The following is a 13,295-nucleotide window of genomic DNA, read 5'->3' as shown; positions in this document are numbered from 1 at the left end:
GACATCAATATGATAATGGGCCAAATCTAAAGCCCAACTTATGTTATGTACAAAAACTTGTCATTTTGTATCTCGAGCAATGTTTCCAATTTTGATATGAAATTTTGTGACAATAGACATCGATGTTCCGTTAATGTGCTGTATTTTTTTCAGAATTTTTTGAACAATTTAAAAATGTTTTTCATACATTTGAAGTATCGGGAGTACCCAAGCCTTGGTTTTCGCCTGTGTACGCCCTGCCAATCTTGGCAAGCCAAATAATTGGCGTAAGAATTGGCCGCCCCAGACTTGCCAATGATTTGGCGTGAAACTGAACTGGAGGAGTTGAGATGGGCTGGGCGCACCAAAAAATTGGTGCCCATCCAAACAGAATGCCAAGCCTAGTCAACGACCAAAATTTTGGATCGGCAGCTGAGGGCTGCAATCCAAACAGCCCCTAGATACTTTCCCCACTTCCAGTAACCTTATCCCCCAGTCCGGGAACCACCCTCTGAATCCCAGTAGCGCCTTTTCGCCGCCGCGGCCGACGGAGCCCCCAGCTCGTTCGCCGGTCCGTTCGTCTTCTCGCCGGTTACTTACACATCTTGGGCCTTGGAGAGGCGCTACTGGAATCAGATTCTTGTAGCGCGGAGGAGGCCGCACTCGGAATTTTGTTTCGGCGGCGAGTCGGATCCAAAGCTCGATTCATTTCCGGATTTGAACTGCCCCGAGTCCCAGCACACCGCAAGATTCCAGTTTTCTGGATTCGGATTTGGATCTCCGTCACCGACTTGAGCAGGCCCTCTGTTGGTTTGTCTTTCTTGCCTATAAGTATCGCCGGAGCCCCGATGGAGGCCTGTATCTTAATAAGGAGCTTACGGCATCTAGCTAGGCACCCGACGAGTTTGTGCTCTCTCATCTTCAGAGCTTTGGCTGATCTGATGGGACTTTCCCCCAGTGTACTCAGCAAATTCAGAGGAGACGCACCGCCCATGGAGAATATGGTGGGCAAATCGCCGGAGCTGCCACCGGATATGCTGTCGAGCATCTTTGCCCTCCTCGAGATCCCTGACCTCGTGCGCGCAGGCTCTGTCTGCTCCTCTTGGCGGTCGGTGTACACCGGACTACGCCGTCAGCTTCTGAAGCACAAACAGCGCCAGACGCCTTGCCTCCTCTACCACACCTCTGAATCTACTGGAGAGAATGCAGCTTGCCTCTACAGCCTTGTGGAAAAGAGGGCCTACAAATTAACCCTCCCTGATCCACCCATCCGCAGTAGGTATCTGATTGGCTCTTCGCATGGTTGGCTGATCACTTCCGATGAGAGGTCCGAGCTGCACCTTGTAAATCCAATCACTGGTGAACAGATTGGTCTCCCGTCAGTGATTACTCTTGAGCAAGTCAAGCCGGTCTTTGACGATGAAGGTGCTATTCATAAGTATGAGTTATGGAAGCCACGGTACACTGCACTTGCAGAATTCCTTGGTCACGAGCCCTCAATTTATGCTCTCGATGAGCTCCGTGACCACCTCTACTTCAAGGCATATTTGTTTCCTGATTCGCAAACAGGAAGCTACATTGTGGTCCTCATTCATAATCCAGAATATCAGATTTCATTTGCAAGGGCAGGGGACTGTGGGTGGACATTTCTACCACCGGGTTGGAACTATCAGGAATGCATCTACAAGGATGGTCTACTGTATGCAGTGACAGGAACTGGAGCAGTTGATGCTTTTGATCTCTCTGGTTCTACTGTCACAAGGACGACGGTTCTGGGTGACATGAAGCATTATATTTGTGAGCACATATACATTGTTCAGGCACCGTGGGGCGATATGCTGCAAGTTTGGAGGGAACAGCCCACTGTAGATGGTGATGCTGGTTCAGAGAACATAGAGGAAACCAGCAAAATATTTGTATATAAGATTGACATGGCAGCAAAAAAGCTTGTGGAAATAAATGGCTTGCATGGCCATGTGTTGTTTCTTGGGCATAGCCAGACACTGTGTCTCAGTGTGGAAGAATATCCGCAATTGAAAGCAAACTGTGTCTACTTCACTGACGATGAAGAATATATTTCGATGTATAAGAATCTTCATCGTGATATAGGCGTTCTAAATTTGGAAAACAGCAGCAGGGAAGAAATCGTGCCTCGGATTTATTGCACCTGGCCAAATCCCATATGGATTGCACCCAGTCTTAGAATGATGCACTCGGGATTGATGTAACTGTGTTCAATGCTATGACAATGGAGACATGCTCCATTTATATTTTATTTATCAAATCAATAATATAAATATTTTTTGCCATATTTTCTTTTCTTTATGGAGAACTTTTATCATGTGTTAAATTACTGCCGCTGTCATATGCAAAGTTGGAGCTTAGATGGCCTGGCCCAAGGTTCTTGTGGAAATGTTAAAGCAACTATGTTGTACAAGGAAGATAGGTACTGAACAGAGAAGTTTAGGATATTCAGGTACTTTGAGACGCTTAATTTGGTAGATCTGATTTATTCTTTCACTCAATTCTTTCAAAAAAACTGTTGAAGCCAATAAGATACCATTAGATACTATTGGAAAAGTAATACCTTGTCATTATGAGCATTAGACACATAAGTTTTCTACTGGTGATCAGCCAATAAGGACATCCTTATCTTTGAGTGCTCTCTAAAAAAAAGCTCGTCTAGCTTTTAGGATTTTATTTGGTTTCCATATCAGTTGAATTATTGTTATTCTTTGGAGATGGAAGATCAAAGGCCTACAGATGTTTGTCGAGGTACTCTCCTTCCTAATATTAGATTATGTTCCCTGCCTTTTTGATATAAATGTTCAGTATTGCATTTCGCACAAAACGTTCCTTCCAGCATGTTTTATTTTTGTTAGGTAAAATTTCAGTATTTAGGTATTGCAGAAGTGAGGTTACAAATGTCAAATTTTATTTGATTTGTAGGTTTTTGCTACAAGATCCGCTATTTGAAGCTGCACTAATGAAGAGTAAGATCTACTGTCCTTCTCTGTTAACAAACATATCTGTACGGATTCAAAGATATGGTTATACAGTGATATTTCTAGGTGTGAAAATAAAGTTTGCTTTGGCTTATTGTTTTAACTCCCAGGTTTTAGTGTTTCGTTTTTGGCATGTTCCAGTTATATGTTCAATTTTTCATGATTTCTATGCACGTCTCCCTGATATGGCCTTGAGTATGTATTGCATCATCATATTAGTTATTAGACTAGAGTTATCTTTTTTAAGTGGTTCTGCAATAATGCAGTCCTCCTATTTGTAAAGTGGTATGTTGCACAATGCACACTGGAGGCATGCCTGAGGACATGATTCATAATTAAAACAGTATCGACATAAGTCTAGAAAAAAAGTCTATATTACACAAGAGATAGAAATGATCTGTAAGGCCTGGCGCTTCAGTTCTTTTGTACTGTAGTTAGCTAAAGTTTGACATATTTGGTGTTGATATTATGGTACCTCCTTGTCAGATGCAGATTTGTGTAATTCGTAACTTCTTATGAAGACTTGTTGAGGTTGGCTCCTTACCTTCCCTTTATTGGAAGAATTTTCCTCAGTAGTGAATTGGCCCGTTGTGGACATTGCAGATCCCACCAGATCAAGAACACACCACACAGGATTATAACGATTTCTTACTAACTGATTCAGATGAAATCGAATCAGCTTCATCATTATTGTTTTTTTAGATGGAAATTTTCATCATTATTGTTCAAGCACCAGCAAAGTGATGTAGAAAATACCTCCTGACAATAGTAAAAAAACTATTTCGCAGATGCACGTGATGCAGATTGCCACTATGCACAAGTGGTCAGGCAGCTGAATAGGTTGTCAAGACCAGAGGAAATTTTGCTAAAGATCAACTTTGATGCTTCTTTTCTACTCCTCCGTCCCATAACATAAGATTGTTTTGCAAGCTAAAACAGCTTGCAAAATCATCTTATATTGTGGGACGGAGGTAGTATAAAATAATAGAGTGGCCAAACCTGCAATGGTGTCATGGCTTGCAAAGTCGCAATCACGAAGGGAATGTTCTACTGGCTGCTGCTCTAAACATCTAAATCTTCGAAAATACGTTTTTTTGGTCATACAACTTGTCATTTGGTTCAAATACAGTCACTCTGTTCCAGCGCATGCGTATTCAGCATGCATGGGTCCACTGTCAGCGACCTGCACTGTTTTATGCCGACATGCTCGCGTCTTTTTTGCCCAAACCCCCCCTCGAATCTTGTCTATTTGTGGCTGCCGCGTGTCTCCTAACCGCTTCATCTCCTGACCATTCCGAGGCGGATACGGAGGCGTCGGAGGCGGTGTGTCAAGGCGGCCGTCGTCGGAGGAGATGGACGACCCGCGTCGTCGACGTCCGAGTGAAGCAGCGCCGTCATATGGTTAGTCTCTTCTCCTCTGTCTCGTTTCTCTCCTCTGCTCCCCGCTATCTTTTATGTGCCTTGTATCGCCAAGGTAGGGTTCATGTATGGTGGCGCGATCACAATTAATTCATTCATGTATGTATTGTGAGTAAACGATTTTTGCCGTGCGCATTACATTTGTAGGATCTATTTCTCCTGTTTGGCAATTCAAGCTAGGGTTTTTCTGGGGGTTAAGAACGAGGAAGCTTTATGTGTGAAAAAGTAAGATCAAAACAACAGATCAATGATTTTAGGCACAGATTCGTTAAGATGGTGGTTGATCAATTTGTTCAGTATGGTTGGGGTTCCAGATGTTTACTGAATTTTCGTTAGACTGCATACACTGAATATGTTTGCAAATTCAGTTAACTGAATATGCTGCACATTATGTGACTGAATTTGTTAACTTCAAATGTTATCTGCACATTATGTGCTGTATTGGCAAGTGATAACTATTTGTTTTATTGGCACTTAACTGAATTTGTTATCTGCTGCAGTGTTAACTGAATTTGTGCGCAGAACATGGTGACTGAATTTCTGCAGTGGACATGTTATATTCAAAGCTGCTATATCTCTCCCTGTTAATTATCGGTGATTTCCTTCTTGCAAATTATACATTTTCTGTTTGGAGCTATCTCTCTGCCTGGTAATAATCAGTATGCATAGTCTGATTCATGATGATGGTCACTGTGTGCAGAAAGTTCATGGTTAAATTCAGTACAAGTCTGTACTGCATCTCTGTTGTAAAATTCAGCACTGAGCTGCATTCTTTGTGATAATTTCATGGTTAAATTCAATACAAAACTGTACTGCATTTTGCATGTAAAATTCAGTATAGATCTGTACTGCAGTTTCATCCAAAAATTCAGTACAGAGCAATGCTACAGTTTCATCCAAAAATCAGTACAGAGATGTAAAATGCAGTACTTCCAACAAACATGGTGGCATGGGATTCGAACCCAAGGCACCTTGTAGCCAGTTGGATAGTCAGAGGATTCAGCTCAGTTATGTCCACCTGACTCTTTTGTTGTGATGTCTATCATCTCCCTCCTCTGCTCCAGTGCCCGTACGCCAGATAGACAGAGACACGCAGTGGCCACAAATAAACAGGATTCGAGGGGGGTTTGGGCAAAAACGCTGTGCGCGTGTCGCCCTGAAAAAGTGCAGGTCGCTGACAATGGATCCATGCATGCTGAATACACACGTGCTGGAACAAAGTGACTGTATTTGAACCAAATGACAGGTTGTATGACCAAAAAAAAGTATTTTCAAAGATCTAGCACTAAACTGTACATTCGATGCAAGTTTAGTGACTACTAGTAATATTACCTCAAATTTAAACTAAGATAGCACACAAACTAAACAAATTACTCGCTTGCCGGAATATTTTGTTTCAATGTGATTTGTTGTATGTAGCATGAATATTTGAAGTAATAATATAAAAAGCTAAAACTGAAAATACATATAATTTATTATGCTTGATTACATATAGTTGTAATTTATTATGTTTCGTGATGAAGTGGCATGCTTGCATGTTGAGAGATATATGATAGTGAATGTGGGCATTTTCTCATGCATATTGTGTGATGATGTGGCATGCTTGCATGTTGAGAGAAATAGTTAGTGGGTGCTAGCTATTTAGATATAGTAGATTACTCGCTATCGGTCATCTCGGCCATCACCCTCTCCTATTCCTCGTTGATCATGGGGCCAGTGTCCTCGCCTGCTCGGCTGCCACCGCCCTGGTGTTGGAGCTAAATCTGACAGATCCCTCGATACAATGTCCTAAGCTGGGCTGGTTGGCACGATGGTAACAAAGACGAGGATTTTACCCAAGCTAAGGATCTTCAGGGGAGATAAATACCCTACCTCCTGCTTGTGCTTTATTGCGTTGGAGTGTCTCGAGAGTACAAAGGATTGAGAGATTGTAAATTGTCTATCTAGAAGTCTGTACCCTGGTTTATATAGCATACAGGGGACCCTTAGGTTAAATGGATCCTAGTCGACTACGTATGAGGAGGTAGAGACCTCCACGAATCCAGTTTTTTGTCTTGTATGTCAAGTTGTTCGGAATCTTCAGTTATTCGCCATGGGCCGCCCTATGTGGCCCAGGACGAAAACTGAGAAAGGGAGTCCCCAGACCAACCCTACCAGGCCAAGAGTCATCATGGTGAGATGCCCCTTAGTCGGTAAACCGTGAGTAGCCCCTGAACCGGTCTTCAAGCACGGTTGTACCTCGGGCTATCTGAGCTGCATGTCTTCTTCGGTCGCTGGTCTTGAAACTGGTTCAACGATAGTCTCTTGATCAGTGCCTTCACGCAGTCGACCTCCACCAGCCGGGTTGCATATCAAGGTGACGTAGACCACCTCGTTTTTTTAAATGTTAGTACAACCAAGCAACACACTACAAATCTTTCCCGTGCTACCGGCCAGTTGGTGGGAAGAACTCCCGAGCTCTATAGTAAAGGTTATCCGGTCAGGGTCTGACAGACTAGACCGGTCTTATCAATGGGCCTACTTGGCCATGTGGCGCGCGTGACCTGACGGTTAACATGATGTGCGGGGGTGGGTCACGGACCTACCAAGGCTACGTCCTATCGAGAGGGGTAATGCGCCTCGATCCTTGCACACTAATTAACGGTAACCCCTCAATTCCCGTGCATAATAAATGCTTAAACGTGGGAAAATGAAGGGATTTGTTGCCGCGTGGCGGCATTAACCTGTCGCTACTTCACATTTACCCCCTCATATAAAAGGAAGGACGTGTTACGGGGGGAGCATAGTTTATGGGTCTATCTAGGGCACACCTAGATGTGCCCTAGCTATTGCACATCTAAGTGACTGAATCAAACTAGAAATAAAAAGAAAAAATACAAAAGAATGCTTACATGAATCTTAGCGTAAAATCAATGATATAGGACTTAGATGTGCTGTACTTAGAGCACATCTAGATATGCTTTAGCAAAACTGATAGTCCCTCCGAACGTCTTACATTATGGGACGGAGGGAGTAGTTTATACATGACAAATGCTGACAAGAAAAATGACAACATAGTTTATACCATAAAAAGCGTTAGGCACTGGCTTTTGTAAAAGAGGAGGTTTGCAAGGCGGTGCGTGATTTTTTAAGTGGGAAGGAAATTCCGGAGGGATTTAAAGACATTATTTTGGTTCTCATCCCAAAAACAAAATCCTGGGAGTCACTTTCACCATTCAGACCCATCAGTCTATGTAGCATGTTGTACAAAATTGCAGCTAAGGTTCTTGCTAACAGGCTAAAATATGTGCTCACTATCATTATTTCGGAGGAACAAAGTGCGTTTGCAACAGGGAGATTGATTACTGACAATGTGCTAGTGGCATATGAGTGCGTCCATGCTATCAGGAAGAGGAAGAGGAAGAAGCCACTTTATGCAATTAAGTTAGATATGATGAAGGCTTATGACAGAGTGGAGTGGCCTTTTTTGGAAAACATGATGGCTTGGTTTGGTCTCTCTTGAAGGAAATATGCCCAAGAGGCAATAATAAAGTTATTATTTTATATTTCCTTATTCATAATAAAGGTTTATTATTCATGCTAGAATTTTATTGATCAGAAACTTAAATACATGTGTGAATACATAAACAAACACTGTGTCCCTAGTAAGCATCTACTAGACTAGCTCATTGATCAAAGATGGTTAATGTTTCCTAACCATGGACATGTGTTGTCATTTGATAACGGGATCACATCATTAGGAGAATGATGTAATGGACAAGGCCCATCTGTTAGCTTAGCATAATGATCGTTTAGTTTTATTGCTATTGATTTCTTCATGTCAAATACATATTCCTTCGACTATGAGATTATGTAACTCCCGAATACCGGAGGAATACCTTGTGTTCTATCAAATATCACAACGTATCTGGGTGATCATAAACATGCTCTACAGGTATCTCCGAAGGTGTTTGTTGAGTTGGCATATATCGAGATTAGGATTTGTCACTCCGAGTATCGGAGAGGTATCTCTGGGCCCTCTCGGTAATACACATCATAAGCTTGCAAGCAAATGACTAAGGAGTTAGTCACGAGGTTATTGGAACCCCCAAGGGAACTAATGGGCCAACATGGGCCTTGTGTGAGAGAGAGGAGGGGGCCTTAGGGCTGGCCGCGCGCTGCTATCTCTTGAGCATGCGTTGGTTTTTCCTTGAAGAGGAAAGGGTGATGCAGCAAAGTAGCGTAAGTATTTCCCTCAGTTTTTGAGAACCAAGGTATCAATCCAGTAGGAGACTACACGCAAGTCCCTCGTACCTGCACAAACAAATAAGAACCTTGCAACCAACGCGATAAAGGGGTTGTCAGTCCCTTCACGGCCACTTGCAAAGGTGAGATCTGATAAAGATAATAAGATAAATATTTTTGGTGTATACATTGGAAAATAAAGATTGCAAAATAAAACGGCGACAGAAATAGCTAGTTGTTGGAGATTAATATGATGGAGAATAGACCCGGGGGCCATAGGTTTCACTAGTGGCTTCTCTCAAGATAGCATAATCTACGGTGGGTGAACAAATTACTGTCAAGCAATTGATAGAAAAACGAATAATTATGAGAATATCTAGGCATGACCATGTATATAGGCATCACGTCCGCGATAAGTAGACCGAAACGATTCTACATCTACTACTATTACTCCACACATCGACCGCTATCCAACATGCATCTAGAGTATTAAGTTCATAAGAACAGAGTAACGCATTAGGCAAGATGACATGATGTAGAGGGATAAACTCAAGCAATATGATATAAAACCTATCTTTTTATCCTCGATGGCAACAATACAATACATGCCTTGCTACCCCTGCTGTCACCGGGAAAGGACACCGCAAGATTGAACCCAAAGCTAAGCACTTCTCCCATTGCAAGAAAGATCAATCTAGTAGGCCAAACCAAAATGATAATTCGAAGAGACTTGCAAAGATATTTAAATCATGCATAAAAGAATTCAGAGAAGAATCAAATATTGTTCATAGATAATCTTGATCATAAACTCACAATTCATCGGATCTCGACAAACACACCGCAAAAAGAATTACATCAAATAGATCTCCAAGAGAATCGAGGAGAACTTTGTATTGAGATCCAAAGAGACAAAAGAAGCCATCTAGCTAATAACTATGGACCCGAAGGTCTGTGGTAAACTACTCACACATCATCGGAGAGGCCAAGCTTAATTCCTGCTCGTCCTCGAGTAGGTAAATAATAAAAACAGAATTTTTGACGTCGAATGCTACCTAACGTAATCTCAATGTAATTTTCTTTATTGTGGCATGAATGTTCAGATCTGAAAGATTCAAGATATATGTTTAATATTGACATAAAAACAATAATACTTAAAGCATACTAACAAATTAATCATGTCTTCTCAAAATAACATGGCCAAAGAAAGCTATCCCTACAAAATCATATAGTCTGGCTATGCTCTATCTTCATCACATAAAATATATAAATCATGCACAACCCCGATGACAAGCCAAGCAATTGTTTTTGATACTTTTGAATTTCTCAAACTTTTTCAATTTTCACGCAATATATGAGCGTGAGCCATGGACATGGCACTATAGGTGGAATAGAATGGTGGTTGTGGAGAAGACAAAAAGGAGAAGATTGTCACAACCCTAGCTTAGCCCCTGTTGTCCTTGCTTGATCTTGTTGCACATTTTTAAATTTTATTTAAAGTTGAAATGGGGATTGATCAAACCCTAGTACCAAAAGAACTCAACTAGGTTCAACCTAAAAATATTTTCATTGAACCCAAAGTGCCTCAAGAAAAGTTCATGATTTTTGGTTAAGGTAGAAAGCTCTGCCAAAAATGATGAATATATTTCTAGGACATTTTTGGAATTTTGAATTAACTCATATTGTATTTGAGTTGGAGCAAATAAATCCTATAATTATTTCTATTGCTCCAATGATTCTGAAGCATTTTGTGGGGCTCTGAAATAATTCAGTTTGCATCCACAATTATTTTCAGAAGCAACAAAAATTATTTGGTCAGGAAACCAAATTCAAACATACTGCAGAAATAGAAAACAGAAACAAAATTAGAAAACCAGAGAGAAAACTGACCTAACTTACTGCAACCCACTTAGCCGGCCCGCTACTGTGCAACCCACCTACCAATCGTCTTCTCCACCGCGCCAGTAGACAGGGCGCGTGTGCTCGACGCACGCACGCTCACCGCACGCCACGCAACAGCTACCTGGCTGCCTCCCGAGACACGTCGACGACGCGGGCGACTTCGCCGCTGCCGTCCGCATCGAGCCATCCCTCTCTGCTCACTTTCCCCTCGTCCCAGTGCTTTCCCCCCGATGCCGAAGCCGCCACAAGCAGGCCACCGCAGTTCTCGCAGCCATCGCCGTCGCCTCGCTGAACCACCATATCCAGGAGGTTCCCCACGTCTCCCTCGACCTCTCCGCTGAAGCACGCGACCGCGGGCGCCCCGAAACGTCGCCCTCGAGCTCGTCGCCGCCGCATCTGCTCGCCGGACTTCATCGACGATTCACCACCTACCGGTCCTCCCCGAGCCCGCTGAGCCTCCCCGTCGAACCACCGTGAGTCGTGCTACCTTTCCCCTCTGTTTCCCTCGTCGGATACGTGCCGTAGCTACCGCTCCCGTCAGCTCCCAAGCTCGCCGCCGCCGGCCATGACGCCGCCACGACCACAACTGCTGTCGCCCCTGTCCGAGCCCGTTAACGTGCTCAGAAGCTCCCTAGCAAGCCAAATCCACCACCCGCACCTCCTACCGTGCACTGCAGCCCCTCTAGGCCAACCTCGTGCTCCGCCGGCCGCCCAAGGCTCGCCGCCGTCGACCCCGGCCTCCCTGCACCCAGCTGCGTGCACCCCTGGATGGGTGCGAGCGAGGGCTCCCCCCTGGTGCCCTCAGCGCGGCAAGCCGCAGCCTCTAGCGCCACTCCGGCGAGCTACGCCACGTCTGTGTGTCGCCGACGACTAACCCCGGCGACTGCCGACGTGGCCGTCATTAGATTAGGGACTAATTAACCATATTAGTTAACACTAGTCACTGACGTGTTGGGGATCGTTGACAGAAAATTAAATTTTCTACGCATCATCCAAGATTCAATCTATGGAGATACTAGCAATGAGAAGAGAGAGGGGAGTGTTATCTTCATACCCTTGAAAGATCGCGATGCGGAAGCGTTACAAGAACGGCGGTTGGAGGAGTCATACACACAGCGATTCAGATTTGCGGTTGATGCGATCTAAGCGCCGAACAACAGAGCCTCCGCGTTCAACACGCCGTGCAAACCCCCGGTGACGTCTCCCGCGCCTTGATCCAGCAAGGAGGAGGAGAGGTTGGGAAGACAAACTCCAGCAGCAGGCACGACGACGTGGTGGTGTTGGAGCAGCGTTGTTCCAGCAGGGGCTTCGCCAGGCACTACGAAGGATGACGATGTGGAGAGGTAGGCTGCGCCAAGGGAGAGAAAGACTCGTGTCTTGCAGCCCCCAAACCCCCACTATATATAGGAGGAGGGGAGGTGGCTGCGCCCCCTCTAGGGTTCCCCACCCTAGGGGTGCGGCAGCCCTAGATGACTTGGAGGGGCGGCAAGGGGGGGAGAGAGGGGGGCGCCCCTAGGGTGGGCCTTTAGGCCCATCTGTGCCTAGGGTTTCCCCCCTCCTCCTAGTTGTGCCTTGGGCCTGGTGGGAGGGGCAGCAACCCCCTCAGGGGCTGGTCCCTTCCCACTCTTGTCCCATGCAAGCCTCTAGGGCTGGTGGCCCCTCCCGGTGGACCCCCGGAACCCTTCCGGTGGTCCCGGTACATTATCGGTGATACCCGAAACACTTCCTGGCCAAAACCTCACTTCCTATATATAATTCTTTACCTCCGGACCATTCCGGAACTCCTCGTGACGTCCGGGATCTCATCCGGGACTCCGAACAACATTCGGTAACCACGTACAAACTTTCCCTATAACCCTAGTGTCATCGAACCTTAAGTGTGTAGACCCTATGGGTTCGGGAGGCATGTAGACATGACCGAGACATCTCTCCGATCAATAACCAACAACGGGATCTGGATACCCATGTTGGCTCCCACATGTTCCACGATTATCTCATCGGATGAACCACGATGTCGGGGATTCAATCAATCCCGTATACAATTCCCTTTGTCTACCGGTATGATACTTGCCCGAGATTCGATCGTCGGTATCCCTATACCTTGTTCAATCTCGTTACTGGCAAGTCTCTTTACTCGTTCCGTAACATATCATCCCGTGATCAACTCCTCTATCACATTGAGCTCATTATGATGATGTCTTACCGAGTGGGCCCAGACATACCTCTCCATCACACGAAGTGACAAATCCCAGTCTCGATTCGTGCCAACTCAACAGACACTTTCAGAGATACCCGTAGTGTGCCTTTATAGCCACCCAATTACGTTGTGACGTTTGGCACACCCAAAGTATTCCTACGGCATCCGGGAGTTGCACAATCTCATGGTCTAAGGAAATGATACTTGACATTAGAAAAGCTTCAGCAGACGAACTACACGATCTTGTGCTATGCTTAGGATTGGGTCTTGTCCATCACATCATTCTCCTAATGATGTGATCCCATTATCAACGACATCCAATGTCCATGGTCAGGAAACCGTAACCATCCATTGATCAACGAGCTAGTCAACTAGAGGCTCGCTAGGGACATGTTGTGGTCTATATATTCACACATGTATTACGATTTCCGGATAACACAATTATAGCATGGACAATAGACAATTATCATGAACAAGGAAATATAACAATAACCATTTTATTATTGCCTCTAGGGCATATTTCCAACAGTCTCCCACTTGCACTAGAGTCAATAATCTAGTTCACATCGTTA

General features: G+C 44.5%; 1 protein-coding gene across 1 annotated transcript; it reads left to right on the top strand.

Annotated features, from left to right (window-relative positions):
• The first annotated feature begins 344 nt into the window (after positions 1-344).
• On the top strand, positions 345-4,184 carry LOC125514589 (probable F-box protein At4g22165). Its single transcript, XM_048679926.1, has one exon. The coding sequence runs from the start codon at positions 828-830 to the stop codon at positions 2,205-2,207; it is 1,380 nt and encodes a 459-aa protein (XP_048535883.1). The 5' UTR covers positions 345-827; the 3' UTR covers positions 2,208-4,184.
• Positions 4,185-13,295: the final 9,111 nt, after the last annotated feature.

The sequence above is a fragment of the Triticum urartu genome, chromosome 6 (genome assembly GCF_003073215.2).
Source record: "Triticum urartu cultivar G1812 chromosome 6, Tu2.1, whole genome shotgun sequence".
Taxonomy (NCBI): Eukaryota; Viridiplantae; Streptophyta; class Magnoliopsida; order Poales; family Poaceae; genus Triticum; species Triticum urartu.
Note: the sequence above shows the minus strand (reverse complement) of the source record. Positions and strands in the feature narration are given on the sequence as shown.

Coding starts and splice junctions, on each gene's coding strand:
- LOC125514589 (XM_048679926.1), top strand. CDS start 828: ATGGAGGCCTGTATCTTAATAAGGAGCTTACGGCATCTAGCTAGGCAC.